We start from the raw sequence: 15354 nt of genomic DNA, 5'->3' as shown, positions 1-15354 counted from the left end.
GACTTTGTTGTTCATTGGGGTTTTCATTTTGGGGTTTCTTCAGGAGGTGATTGATAGATTCAGTTTTTTGAAATTTTTACCCTCTTGTTCTAAGAGATCTAGACAGATTTTTTTTAATTTTATTTTTTCTATTACATATAAAAGTAGTTTTCAACATTCATCCATTTGCAAGTTTGTGAGTTCCATATTTTTCGTCTCCTTGCATTCCCTTCTTTCTCTACAGGCCAGTAATCTGGTAAAAGTTGCACATTAACAATCATGTTTAATATTTTCATATTAGTCATGTTGCAAAAGAGGAATTAGAACTAAGGGGAAAACATGCATAAGAAAGAAAAAATATAAAAGAAGCTTTAAAAAGCAAACATAATATGTTCTGCTCTGCAAACAGATTTAATACATTTTTTTCCTATAGATGTGAATAGCATTTTCCATAATAGGCTTCTCAGTATTGTCTTTGATCACTGAACTGCTAAGAGAAGCTTCATCCATCATAGTTGATCATCTTATAGTGTTAAAGTGTACTATGTTGGCTCATGTAATTCTTTCCATGCTTCTCTAAAGTTTGTCCATTTTAAAAAACAGTTTAACATTTTATTTGTTTTCCAATTATATACAATAGTAATATGTACCTACCATTTTTGGGTAAGGTTTTGAATTTCACAATCCCCCCCCCCCCCCCCCCCCCCCCGCCCCCAAGGCTGTCTGATAGTCTCTACATTGTTTCCATGCTATTCATTGATGTAAATTAAATGTGTTATAAGAGCAAACATAACTCCCCACCCCAGAAGATGAGAAACCTCAAGCTGAGAGAGAGAGAGAGAGAGAGAGAGAAATTATACTTCAGTCTGTCTTCAGATTTCAATGGCTCTGTCTCTGGGGTGTGTTGCTTTCTTTGTCTTAAGTCCACCAGAGAAGTTGCTTCAACATTTTTCCCACAGTTGCTATTACTAGCTGTATTTCCTTCTACTCTATTCCTCCCCATTCTTATTTATTCTATTCTCTCTCTCCTTTCATCCTGGCCCTGTCCAAAAGCGTTTTGAATCTGAGAACCCTCTCCCTCAATCTTCCCTCTCTTATATCACCTATTTTCCCCCCTTTCCTCCCCCATTCTTCTTATTTTTCTCTAGGGTAAGATAGATTGTGTATGTTATTTCTTCTCTGAGTCATTTCTGATGAGAATGAAGGCTCACTCTTTCCCCCTTGTCTTCCCCCTTTCCACTCCATTGACAAAGCTTTTTCTTGACTCTTTTGTGCAATCTCTTAGCTTCTTCATCTTTTCCTTGCTCCCTGTATTTTCCTTTATTACCCATTGACTCCATCTTTTTACTGTATTATACCATTATATTCCCTTCCTTCCTATACCCTGTCCGTATATGCTCCTTTTAACTGCTTTTATAGTCCTTCTCATCCCTCTCTATGTTTCACCAGAGTCCTGTACTTGGAGATCAAGGTTTGTCCATTCTTTTTTTCTTATAGCGCAGTACTCCATAATATTCATTTATTAACTAATTGATGGGCATCCCTTCAATCTCCAGTGCTTTGCCACTACAAAAAGAGCTGCTATGTTTTTGAACATGTAGGAATTTTCCTTTTTTTTCCTGATCTCTTTGAGATTTAGACCTGGTTTGCACAACTCCACCAAAATACTTTGTGTCCCAATTTCCTCACATCGCCTCCAACACTGATCATTTTTTTTTTGTTATCTTAGCTAATCTGATAGGTGTGAGGTGGTACCTTAATGTTGTTTTAATTTCTCTTTCTCTAATCAATAATGATTTGGAGCATTTTTTTGAAATGCCTATGGAGGGTTTAATTTCTTCATCTGAAAACTTAGGTAGTTTATCTTAAGAATTCTTAAAATTTGGGGTGGCTAGGTGGCTCAGTAGATGGAGCACCGGCCCTGGAGTCAGGAGGACCTGAGTTCAAATCCGACCTCAGACACTATTTACCTAGCTGTGTGGCCTTGGGCAAGCCACTTAACGCCGTTGCCTTGCAAAAAAACCCCACAATAAATAAATAATAATAAATAAATTAAAAATAAATAAATAATAATAACAAATAAATAAATAAATAATAAGAATAAAAAAAAAGAATTCTTAAAATTTGGAGCAGCTAGGTGTCACCTGGACCCTGGAGTCGGAGGAGCCGAGTTCAAAACTGGCCTCTTCCCACCCTTCCCCAATTCCGCTGAGTCAGAGGAGTGAAACAAATCGGCCGAGAGCAAAGCTGCGGCTTTTCTTTCTCTTAGCTTTCACAAAAGGCTACTTTTATGAAGAAGATGTAGGAAATAGAACACAAACACAAGCAGGGTCTGTCACTCCTCCGTAGTTAAGTGTCTCCCCTCCGAGTCCACCTCCTCCGCCTCTTAGGTCCCCGCCCCGCCCCCTTCCGGAAGGCCGGGAGCCCCGGAGAGGCTCCGACCGCCAGGGGGCAGCAGCGAGCGCAGGAGCGCCGCCCCGACAGAGCGGCCCAGCCGGAAGTCGGAGGGCCGGGATCCGGAAGTGACGACACTTCCGGCGGAACAGCCGCCTCCGGGTGAGACAGCAGCCGCCCGGACCCTGCCCGCCGCCTCGGCCTCGCGATGCTGTCCGCTTCCCGCTTCGCCGCTATGTCGCCGGGGCCCGGGGCCGAGCGGGAGCTGGAGCTCCTCGGCAGCGCGGGCCCCGCGCAGCGCCGCTTCTCGCCCTACGCCTTCAACGGAGGGTAAGGGCTCACCGGGCCGGGCCCCGCCGCCGCCTGCCGCTTCGGGGTCGCTTCCGGCCTCCGCACCCGAGGCCTCCCCCCGACCCCTTCCCCCGGAGCCTCAGCGCTCCTGGTGGCGGCCCAGACCCCTTGTGGGCCGGGCTTGGTCCGAAAGGGCCTTGGCAGCCGCCTGGGAGCCCGGCTTCAAGCTCCCTTTCCTCCCTGGGGAGCCCCCCATGGACCCTCACCAGGCGTGTAGATGATGGCTTCAGTTCGGCTTCGCGAGGTAGCATTTACAGACAGCCCCCACGTGCGCTACCTCAACAGGAAAAGGATCTAGTTGGAGCGTGTTGCAAGCTTGGGGTTGTAAGAATGATGCCATTTGGGACCCGAAAAGGGCCGCTTATTATCACATTACACTAGCTGTGCACGGCACTTTGAGGGGAGAGGCGGCCTGGTGTAGTGGAAAGAGCCGTCTTCAAGCCGAGAGCACCTGACCCTGCGGCTGTGTGGCCCAGTGCTCTAGGTATCTCTTAGGACCATCAGCTTCTTTGGTAGGGAGAGTTTCTTCAGCTGAAAATTGATGAAACCACAAGGCCAGAGCCCCTCTTTAAAGCTGCCAATCAAATTGCCCTTCAGTGCAATCTCTGAAAATTGAATGAGAATCCTCAAGTTGTGGTAAATGTTATGTTGTCTAGAGACACCCATACATTTGTAACTTCTATTTAGTTAACATGAGGTTAAGGTCTTCACAGTATTTCCATGAAGCCTTATTCCTATGTTACAGATGTAGAAAATGGGCAGAAGTACCTATCTACTAAACTAAGTAACTATCATGGTCACTTGTCTAATAGGAAGGGAGAAGATTCTCTGATTCGAGTATAGAATTCTGATATTTAGGTTTTGAACAGTTATGTGAAGCACAAATCAAAAGTAATGACTTAAAGTTTTCCATCCATTTGTGTGTACTTCTTTTCCATCCTTTTATCATAAATTTTTTTTAGTCAGAAAAAATAACTAGGTCATTGTGATTTTGAAAATTCTATAAAGTTTTTCACATGTATATTTACCGCATAACTACAATTGTTTTTCTTTTTGGTAGCAACATGATACAATAGAACCCAATACCAAAGCTTACTATATAACAGTAGTAACTGTAGTATCAGTCAAATTGCCTCCCTTGGATAATTATACATTTGGAGTGAGATATAAAAGGGTCATAGAATTATAAATTTAGAGTCAGAAGGAATGTTACATCTAGTTCAACCCTCTCATCTTAAAGGTGCAGAAAACTGAGGCTAATAGAGGTAACTGACTTGCCCTTGGTTACACAGTTAAAAAGTATCAGAGGTGAAATTTGAAGTCAAGGAAGGTCTTTGAAACTTTGAGTTTAGAACATTCTCTCTAGTAGGTTGAGAGTTCAAAACTTTTTTTGGTTTCAAGACCCCATTATGGTCTTAATTGTGGAATCTATCACCTTATAATTATTACCTCATACCAGTTTTTGTTTCTGTGGGAGACACATTCTTTTTCTCTCTCTCACACTTACTTTCTTGCTCAGAAATGAAAACATATTAGTCTAAGTTTAGAAAGTAGTTTTGAACTGGCAGATTTCCTGAAGGGGTCCTGGGGATTTCTTGGGTCAATCGCTCATGCGTCTAAGAACCACTGTACTACCCTCCATTATTTGTAGGTATCTTTTATGATGACTGATAAACCTGCTCTCTAATATCAATATTATAAAGGAATTCCAGTGTATTTCTTTAGGTTTTGAAATAGAACAGCTATTTGCACTTTGATTTTTTCATATCTACTGCTCTTGAAAGCTATTAATGATCTCTTAATTGTTAAATCTGATGACATTTTCTCTTAAAACTCTACCCTTGACTTCACAGTGACTCTATTCAGTCTTTTGAGTTATTCTGTCTCTGCTTTGTTTCTGATCCCTAAATTTGGAAATACTCCCCCCCCCAACTCAGTCATTGGTCTTTTTTTTTTATTCTTTGTTCTCGGTATGTTCATGAGTGTTGACTTAAGCCTTATGGTAACATTATACAAACTTTTGCTAAAGGCTCATCTCTACACAGCCTAAACCTCCAATCAACTGGGTAATAGCACTGTCCACTCCTTTACTTACTCTGCAAAGTGACTGCAAGCCTTATATTGTGAGTAATTCCGAGCTATACTTCTATTTATTTATTTATTTGTTTTTGCTAGGCAATGGGGTTAAGTGACTTGCTCAAGGTCACACAGCTTGGTAATTATTACATTTCTAAGGCTGGATTTGAACTCAAGGCCTCCTGACTCCAGCAGAGCCTGGAACTCTAGCCAATGCACCATATAGCTGTATACTTCAGTATGACTCAGATGCTTAAAAACTCAAAGTCCAACTCTGTGGCTGAATTTTAGGTCTGTGTCTTAATGCCTTGACACTTGGGCATTTGTCATTCCATCATCCTTGAATAATTGTACATTTATTCCTCAAAAAGGGGGATAAGCATTAGATACACTTTATTTATAATTATTGTACAATGCAACAAAGTATAATGCTTGGCAAATAGTATGTTTAATAAATTTGCTTGTTGTATTTCTCTAATAGACTACTTTCATGGAAGAGAATTATAAGCAGGTTCCTTCCTATACAGAAAAGTAGAAAGGAAAAGGAATAAACATTTCTATATACTATATAGCAGGCACTGTACTAAGTAATTTTTACAAATAATTTATTTCCTCCTCACAATATAACCCTGTGAGGTATTATCCCCATTTTAGAGTTGAGGAAACTGAGGAAAACAGATATTAAATGACATGCCCAGTATGTGTGAACTAGTAAGTACCTGAGATTGGATTTGAACTCAGGTCTTCCTGACTCCAGGCCAGTGTTCTATTACTCCACCAGCTGCTTGTGGAAATTAGAGATCCTAATTTAATTATGGACTTAGTTTAGCCATTGCTTTTGAATAGTGATAGACAAATAAGAACAAATAGAACTTTGTGCTTCAAAGGCAATCCCTCCCCTCCTCCACAAGTTGCAAAGATTTAATAAGTAGACTTTTCCCATTATTTAATATATTGATCATTTGATATTATAATAAATCTTTTTAATAAAGTGTGTCAGTTGCAACTGAAATAATTAAACAGAAAACATAATTCTGTTAGTTTAAACATAACCTATCAAATTAGGACTATTGAACAAAAGTTTTAAATGACTATTTGTGATCTAGATTCTCCAGTTGATGCCTTCTTAAATATAGTAAACTTTTTATATACATAGACTCATTTAAGGGATGACTTTTTTGTTATAAGTAAGACAACAGATAGCTTTTTTGACATATGCTATCAAGTCTAATGCCACTGAATTTTGTTTCTAGAGATATATTTATTGGGATTTTTCAAGTACTACATCAGTGAATTTTCCCCACAGATGTCGCCTTTGCTTTTTGTTGGCACTTGTGCAAGAGAGTCTTGGAAACTGACCAGTCTCATCTACCATTCACAGATTTGGTTTAATCTTTTCAACTATGGAGCCCTGTGCACACTTCCAAACAGACATTATTCTGCCCTTCTAATCTTTCTTTGTGAATTTTTCCTTGATCTCAAAACTCCCAGCTCAGTTTTCATATTTTTGAAATTTCTCTGTCATGACTTTGTTTAGTATCTTTACACAAGCAGTCAAAATTTACCTTTACAATTTCAATTCATATCTTCAGCCCTAATCTCTCTTTTAAACATATTATGTATCTTTTGTCTCCCACTGATTATTGGACATCACTTGGAGGTCCTGGTATCACCTCAGCATTCCAAATTCAACATCCTTAAAACTAATTGTTTTCTTCAAAAATTTGCCCCTTACATTTCCCTTTTGCTGTCATCACTCTTCTTCAACCTGTAGTCACTCCTGGGTTCCTTTTTCTTCCTTTTACTTGGCCATTCCTTTTTTCTTGTCTCCTCACTTCTGTTCTATTCCCTTATGACAGAACCATTGTAGTCATCTCCTAATTAAGGGAGGGGGACAGTCAAAGATGACTCCAAGATTTTGAGTCTTAATATAGAGACTGAGAAATAAGAAAGTTTGGAGGAGAGACAGCTTTATGTATAACCTAAGTTATAAGTTTTGCTTTTTTTCTTTTTGAGATGCTGTCACTGTTATATCCCTATAGAGGAGTTTGGTAGACAGTTGACCCTTAGAAGAATCCCAAGTATAGTTTTGAGAATTCTCTATATAGAACTAATAATTGAAGATCAGGGAAGAAGAGGTGAATAAATAATAACACCTTGGGGGGACCTCACTGATTTTACCTTCTCTTTTTTTTTCTAGAACTGTTTTGGCAATTGCTGGAGAAGATTTTTCCATTGTTGCCTCTGACACACGACTAAGTGAAGGTTTTTCGATTCATACTCGGGATAGCCCCAAATGTTATAAACTGTAAGTAAATTTCTGAAAAGATCCAGCATATATTCATCAAGATGAAGGCAATTTCAAATTTATGTATTCCAAAACTCTTTAAAGAAGTCTATTAGTAATAATTATACACATTTATGTTATTTTATAGACTACTTTCCTCCCAACATTAGTACAACCTAAATCTCCCATAGAAACCATTTTAAATGATGATTAGGTTCCTAAGGTAATGCATTAGGAACCTATTTAATTCATAATGTTACTGAACTTTCATGAACTTGAATTCTTAGACCTTAAAGAAGTGGAAAGTTCAGTGCAGGAGGACAGAGGGAGAATAAGATGACACTTTTCTTCTCCATTCTTGGCAACAATAGATAGTCCTTAGAATTTACCACCCTTCCTATATCCCCTTTTATATTTTCGTTACTCCTTGGTGTCCTTTTCCATTCTAAGCCATCTATTTTTCTTATATTGTGCTTTTCCTTAAAGGGCTTTGTGTTCTAAAATTGCCTTCTACTTAGAATTAGAGAAAAACTCCCATTACTTCAACTGTCCATAGGTCATAGGAGGCACAAATCTGACAGCCATTTATCATATCTAGTAACTTTCTTCTCAGATATTACACTAACTCTTCTGTTTGTCATTTAAAGCACTTTACAGTTCACTTCTAAATCATCCTTCTAGTACAATTATACATGACTTCCTTTAGGCATTCTATGATTTGGCCAATTGATCTACTTGATGTTCTTCATAAGTAAAGTTCTGTGCTTTGGCAGACTGTCCATCATACCTGAAATATTTTTTTTTTAGCTATGCCTTTTGGAATCCATATCACCCTTTAAGAATTACTTCAAATGCCAAATCTTAATGAAAAGTCATTACTGATTACTCCATTGGGCATCTTCTTTCTCCTCCAGTTAATTTGTATTTATTATTCTTGTATGTATTTTTTTTTCTCCTAGTAGAATGTAAGCTCTTTGATAGCAGGGATTTTTTTTTTGTCTTATATCCCTGTACTGTGCTGTAGTTCCTTGTTTAATAAATTCTCATTGAATTATTAACCCATTACTAGGATATGAGTGAGTGATCTTCTGGAGATATTTACATTTTAAATAGAACATTTCTTTGCAGGCTTCATCTCCTTGTCCCCTTTTTGCTTTTTTATATCTTTCCTTTCTCTCTCATTCCCTTCTCCCCTACTTTTGACCTTCTCTCTTTCCCTGCAGTGCAAATAATACTATTTTTGAATTTGTATTTTACAGGACAGACAAAACAGTCATTGGATGCAGTGGTTTTCATGGAGATTGCCTTACACTTACTAAAATTATTGAAGCAAGATTAAAGGTAGAGATGGCCTTAAGTGACACTAAAGCAATACCATTTGAACTACAGCTCAGCCATTACAAGAAATACCATTAGCAAACATCTTTGTACCAAATAAGTAGAGTTGATAATCTTTTTTTCATTATATAAATATTTTGTTTCCCATTACATACAATGGTAGTTTCTACTTATTTTTTTTTGCAAGGTGTTGAGTTTTACAAATTTTTTTCCCTCCCTTAAGTCCTTCCTGACTCCAGGGCTGGTGTTCAATCCACTGGGCCACCTAGCTGCTCCTGATATAGTCTTTACGTTTGCATCAGTGATGTGCATATATCAGAGTTGAATGTGTTATGAGAGAAGAAATAGCTCCAAGACAAAGAAAGAAAACATTAGAGATAGCACAATTATATTAATACATAAGACAGCTTTAAAAATTGAAGATAATAAGCTTTGGTCTTAAGTTTAAATTCCACAATTCCTTCTCTAGATACAGATGTATTCTCCATCACAGATCCCCTAAAATTGTTCCTAATTATTGCACTAATGGGGTGAGCACCATGTTGTTATTAGTGTGTACAGTGTTCTTCTGGTTCAGCTCATCTCATGGAGTCAATAAGTAGCGTGGTAAGAGGGTGCAGAGGGCATGGTAAACACTTAGTTTTTGTTTTTGTGAGGGAGAAAGTGATAGTTTTAGTTTTTCTTTGCTATGTGAGGGAACACAAGAGCTTAGCTGGGTCCCTGGAGAAGAATGCTTGCCCAAACCTGGGGGTTTTGGATTGGAGTAGAACAGGAACCATTTTTTTTTTTTTTTAAAGATTTTATTTATTTTGAGTTTTACAATTTTCCCCTTAATCTTACTTTTCTCCCCCCCAACCCCCCCCCCCCAGAAGGCAGTTTACCAGTCTTTACATTGTTTCCATGGTATACATGTTTCAAATTGAGTGTGATGAAAGAGAAATCATATCTTAAGGAAGAAACATAAAGTAAAAGAGATAGCAAGATCAGACAATCAGTTTTTTTCCCCTAAATTAAAGGTAATAGTCCTTGGTCTTTGTTCAAACTCCACAGTTCTTTCTCTGGATACAGAGGGTATTCTCCATTGCAGACAGCCCCAGATTGTCCCTGATTGTTGTAGTGATAGAATGAGCAAGTCCATCAAGGCTGATCATCACCACCATGTTGCAGTTAGGGTGTACAGTGTTTTTCTGGAGGAACCATTCTTAAAGAGGTTCACACTTTAACCCTAATATCAATATAACAGTTATGTTATATGTTAGAACACTAGCAAGAATTAGATAAAAACCAGAGAAGAACAGGACGGGTTTTCAGGATTTTGGCATTGTGAGAAAGAAGAAATTTCAGTTTTTAAAGTTGTCTTATGTATTATGTAATTTTACTATTTCTGATGTTTTCTTAATTCGTTTTATAACTGTTCCTTTTCTCACAACACATTGAATTTTGATCTATGCCCATAGTTAATTCTGACCATTGTTAGCCAGAATTATCTCCTACCACTCTAGGTTGCTGGTGTAGTCCTGTTAGCCTTATTTCAAGTAACAAAATTCAACTGCAAGAAAAGAATTTGAGAATAACCCTTTGGTATTTGTAATACAAATATATAGATATCAAATTTTGAGTTTTGTAATACAATATTAAAGTTCCATTCTTTGGCTACTTAAGATAACATAGATACATAAACTCAATTTTTGGCAGTTTATTTTTTAAAGAAGCTACCAATCTAGCTTAAATAAAAAAAGCTACTAATTATATAGATGCTTTAAAACCTTTTGTTTGCTTTGCCTCAGAGTGGAGGCAGAATGGTTACTTGAGTTTTTAAAAGTTTTATGGCTATCTCTTTTGCTTACTTTATTTCTCTTTATATAACAATTCCCTCCCTTACCTAGAGGTTGAACTTTGTTATGAAAGAGTTAAAAAAAAAAGAGCCATACTTATACATTTAGTGTAAGTGCTTTGAATTATTAGATGCTAGCTACATTTCCTTTATGTGGCTTTCTATGACACTTGACATTTGCTATTATGAATGTAAAAATTATCATGGTTATAAGTTTTTCTGTCATCTCTGGATTTTTGAGTTCTAGATCTGCCATTCTCTTTTTTTCAAAGTCAAGATATTTGCTATTTTGATTTGTTTGGTAATTTAATTTCTATCCTTCATTTTTTAACTGCTTCTCTGAAACAGTTTTGCTCCTGTTTCATGATCATTTTTTTTTTTGAAGGAGGGGTCTTCCTCATAGCCTACCACAGTGCTTGCTTACAGTGCTTTGCACTTGGTAAAACACTTAACAATTGTTAATTTTATCATTTTTATAGTTCTTAGTTCAAAATTTTCCCTTATAGCTGGGTTTTTTTTTAAATTGCATTTGTTCTGTTGTATTTATCCATTTTTAGAACTTCTTTTTGGTTGTTTTGTTTTTAAAAAGTATGGTTTTGTGATCCTTTGTTTCCTATTTTATCTTTATTTTTGTTGTTTTATGCTTAATTTTGGTGTATTTTTGGTGCTATTTTGTAATGCTGGAGAGAAGCTGGGTTTAGATACTATGTAGAACAACCTTTTACTCATCTATGTTACTAGAGGTCTGCCCTTCACAGTTGTGAGAGAACTCAATGTCTTTACAAATTTTAAGACATGTTTTGAAATGAAAAGTTATTTTTTCATTTCAAAATATGTATATCTTAGAAAAGTATTGTAATTAATGTGTATTTTAATAGTGATTTTTGGTAGCAGTGACACCTATTGTTTGATTTTGGTATCAATTCAGATCTCTTAGAAATAGGAATTTAAAAAAAAATTAAATTTAACTAAAAATCACCTTTGGAATATTCTGGAGAATTACCTTTTAGATAATAAACAGTAACCCTGGGATGTTACAAAACCAGAATCAGTATAATGATTTATTTTGTATAGGTCTGTTTTCCAAGGGGATAGTCTTAAGTGTCAGGGCTGCTGCCATGGACTATTCTAGATTTATCCAAAATAAAGGAATGCCTTGTAGACTTCCATTCCCCTGTTCCTCCAAATGGTTGATGTATATGACTGCGACCTAGAGATATGGTCATGTATGCAGAGTACTGTGTCCCTGGATTTGTGATATTCTAGATTATCTAATGCCATATGAGGTCTTTTCTGTATATTCATGTGCTAAGATGAAACTTTGTGGCCTAGAATGTATTAAAAAAATGAATATCTGCCTTGGAAACTATAGACTTGCAAAATTAAACTGTTCTATATAAGACTGAAAAGTCAGCATTTTTATAGTGTCTTTATTAAAAAGATCTAGTTATCTTAATTATAACTTCTGATAATTCTCTTAATTATTTTTTATTTAATGACAAAATTATCTTGTATTTGTCAGTTATTCTGTATAATAACATTTCTGTTTTCATGAATAATTTCAGATGTATAAGCATTCCAATAATAAAGCCATGACCACAGGAGCAATTGCAGCAATGTTGTCTACAATCCTCTATTCAAGACGCTTCTTTCCTTATTACGTTTATAACATCATTGGTGGACTTGATGAAGAAGGTTAGAATTTCTTTCTAGAGAAAAAGGGAGAGTGAATGATGTTTCTCATTTCTTCAGCTATCTGTTACTAAAAATGAATAGCAGTATCAGTTTCCTGTTATACAGTAAAGGAGGTAGAAAGTATTTTGATCTCAGATCTCAGAAAACAGGTTCTGAAAAATTAAAGAATCCTATCTATATAGGATTGTAAAGTAATGAAATATTTTAAATAATCATCTCAGAATTTTCCTACATAACTGATGTCTTGCCACATAGTTCTCTTGGCATGCTGTACTTAGCATTCCAGCATTGTTGCCATTGATTTCAAAATACTCTTGGAATTTTTCAGGAGTCATTGATGGTGTAAGAAATCTTGGAGTCTAACTCTTTTGTTGGGAGACTTTTGAATATCAGGCTGGATGATTATTAAGTGTGTGGTCTCAAGCAGGTCACTTCACCTGGCTGAGCTTTGATTGTCTCTTCTGAAAAATGGACCCGATAATATTTGTACTTCTTAAAGGTAGTGGGGAAAAAAGTACCCTGTAAACCTGAATGTCTAAATTAATATATTTGAAATTTCCATGGAAGCCAGTTTCCTGAATATAAAAATCAGTCTTCAAACTTTATTAGTTATGCTTTTAAAAAATACCAAAAGTGGAATGTATTGCTCAACTAAGGGGATACAGCACTAGGATAAGTGGTCTAATTCAGCTCAGCGTCTCAATGGAAGGAACATAACTTCTGTGGACTTTGGGTTCCTCAAATAAAAATGGATGTAGATAATTACTAAGGTCCTTTTTAGTTCTCAGATTCTGTATTTTTATACTTTTGGCTGTTGCTGATAATCAAATCTACTTTAGACAATGCAGAGTGTCAACTCTGAATATTCAAGAAGAGGGTACTCAGGTTCTGAATGAGAACTTTTCCAAAAGATGCATTCTAGAAAATAACCTTGAGTAATGGCAATTTGTTGACCAGATATATTTTTACTGTTTCTTTGCCTGAGACCATGATTGACTCCTGATTTTGGGTTTCACTTGAAGCATAACAGATTCTCTTCTAGCATCTCATCTTCATTTCATGAATAGTTGTTTTAAGTTTTTTTCTTGTTAGTATAATGATATCATTATTGGTAATAGTATCATAATCCATTTCACTTTCTCTTGTTTTATAGGTGAGTTTATCCATTTTATATGGATAGTTTAGATTGTTAAATTTTTTTCCCCTCTACCCTGTTGTAATATTTCTTCTCTTTGGTCTTTCTTTTACAAAGAAAAATAAAGTGGTGAAAGAGAGTGGGGTCAAACCTAATAGCCTATGGTACTACTCCTTTGCTCTTTCTCTCTTCCTTCAGTCAGACATAAATTGTTTGGTTTTGCCCTTTGTTTCTCTCCTTTTAATCTTCCCTTTATAATCATTGTTCTGATAACATTTTGGGAATAAAGCAAGTAAATTTAAGTTAAATGTATTTTGGTAGTTTAAAAATCAGCCAGTAATTACTCTTTAGTAATGCCTTTAGTAATACATAATTCTTTACTCACAGTGATTTGTAATCACTCTTTATAATTGTGCTGTGGAGTCTGGAATAGAGACTTAGTATTAAGGAATTGGCATTTGGAGTATATAAATGTTGAGCTTTATTTCCCCTAATATACTCAGTAGAAATTTGATAGAAACCAGGTAATATATTTTCCAAGTGAGGAAGTTTCTTTTTGATAACCACATTAAGCCCTTTTGAGGTTTGAGAATAGACAGATCAATTAAGCCTATCCAAACCAATTTCAAAAATTAATAAAAGGATGTGGAGTACTAATTTATACATTATAATTATGATTTGGAATGTTTTTGCAACGTAAAATTATTAAATTATATAGTCATTTCAACTCCTAATTCATATGTAGTTTTCTGAGAAAAAGCACCTATGTGGTATATGTGTGTGTGTGTGTTTAAGTATTAACTAATTGTACAAAAAGAACCCAATAAAATTGGAAGTCCCCAAATCATAATCTAAATGGATGGGCCAGTTTTTTCGTTACCTTAATTGACTTTGACTTGGAAGAAATAGGTAATATGGAGGACAGTGAGGAAAATTTAACTAGGAAGTCTTGTCTATCTTGTTGCCACTTTCCTTAAAAAGAGCTTTTGGGATTTTCTCAGGAGATGGAATTAATGCAGTAATGACTATATTTTTGTGTAAAAAGTTCCAGATAGTCTTAACTATAATTTAAAAATACTATAACCTTTATTAACATTATAGATCCTAAGTATTCATATCAGAGAATAGTGAACATTTAAATGAACAATAATTTTCTAGTTTTTAATGCTTTTCTAGTATGAAATCAGTGAAAACTTATTATTTTTTTTAAAGGGAAAGGAGCTGTGTATAGTTTTGATCCTGTAGGATCTTATCAGAGAGACTCCTTCAAGGCTGGAGGATCAGCAAGTGCTATGCTTCAGCCTCTGCTTGATAATCAGGTAATGAGCCTGTATTCAATTTTTTATCCTGTCCAAAAAGAAATACCTTCCTTTTATTTTATACCACATTTGAAAAATAGTTTTCACATTTCATGTATAAGACTTGAGAAATCATAATCTCTTTATACTTTGTGAATTGGTTTAGTTTCATTTACCACTTTATTCAATGAACACTAATTGATCACACATTGTATCTTATAGAATTTTTAGGAAGTGACTATGTTTGAGAAGACTCGTTTGTACTAGGAGAGGTGCAAAGAAAGTCTTCTGAAACTTGGAGAAGTGTTTGAAAGTGTTCATTAAAATGTATTCACCTTCATATGTAATGGAAATTACACTTTTTAAAACCATTGGGGTCTTAGGCATAATATTTTTAAAAGTCTTTTTTTCTAATATTACAACCTGCACTAATCACCTAGTTGTTTTCTTTTTTACTCTAGGTTGGTTTTAAGAACATGCAGAATGTGGAGCATGTTCCTCTGACCTTGGAAAGGGCCATGCAGCTAGTGAAAGATGTCTTTATTTCTGCAGCTGAGAGAGATGTATACACTGGAGACTCACTGAAGATTTGCATTGTTACTAAAGATGGCATTAAAGAGGAGACTGTTCCATTAAGGAAGGATTAATTTGTATGCTATTACCCTTCATCATTTGGAAACATTATTTCATTTTTTGCAAGATTTAGTCTACTTGCAACATTGTATGACTAATTTGTCTTATTAAAATGTCTTTTGAAAAGTTGGAAAGTATTTGGTTTTATGGTTTGCAGCTTGGGTGACAAATGGCTTCATGAGAGATTTACTGAACTAAATAAAGATGTATTAAAAGACATATAAGGTCAAGTAGAAATTAACCTTATAATTTATTCTCTCTATTCCTGATCTGACAGTCTCCATTAAGCATGACTGGGCCTGAATTTCAATTTCTTTTACTCTGAGGTCTGTTT

General features: G+C 35.8%; 1 protein-coding gene across 1 annotated transcript; it reads left to right on the top strand.

Moving 5' to 3' along the window:
- The first annotated feature begins 2507 nt into the window (after positions 1-2507).
- On the top strand, positions 2508-15154 carry PSMB1 (proteasome 20S subunit beta 1). Its single transcript, XM_074188112.1, has 6 exons — positions 2508-2703; positions 7001-7108; positions 8347-8428; positions 11825-11954; positions 14302-14408; positions 14849-15154. Exons 1-6 carry the CDS (start codon positions 2582-2584, stop codon positions 15032-15034), a joined length of 735 nt encoding a protein of 244 aa, XP_074044213.1. The 5' UTR covers positions 2508-2581; the 3' UTR covers positions 15035-15154.
- Positions 15155-15354: the final 200 nt, after the last annotated feature.

This window comes from Macrotis lagotis, chromosome 5 (genome assembly GCF_037893015.1).
Source record: "Macrotis lagotis isolate mMagLag1 chromosome 5, bilby.v1.9.chrom.fasta, whole genome shotgun sequence".
NCBI lineage: Eukaryota > Metazoa > Chordata > Mammalia > Peramelemorphia > Peramelidae > Macrotis > Macrotis lagotis.
This window is presented reverse-complemented; position numbering and strand designations above follow the sequence as displayed.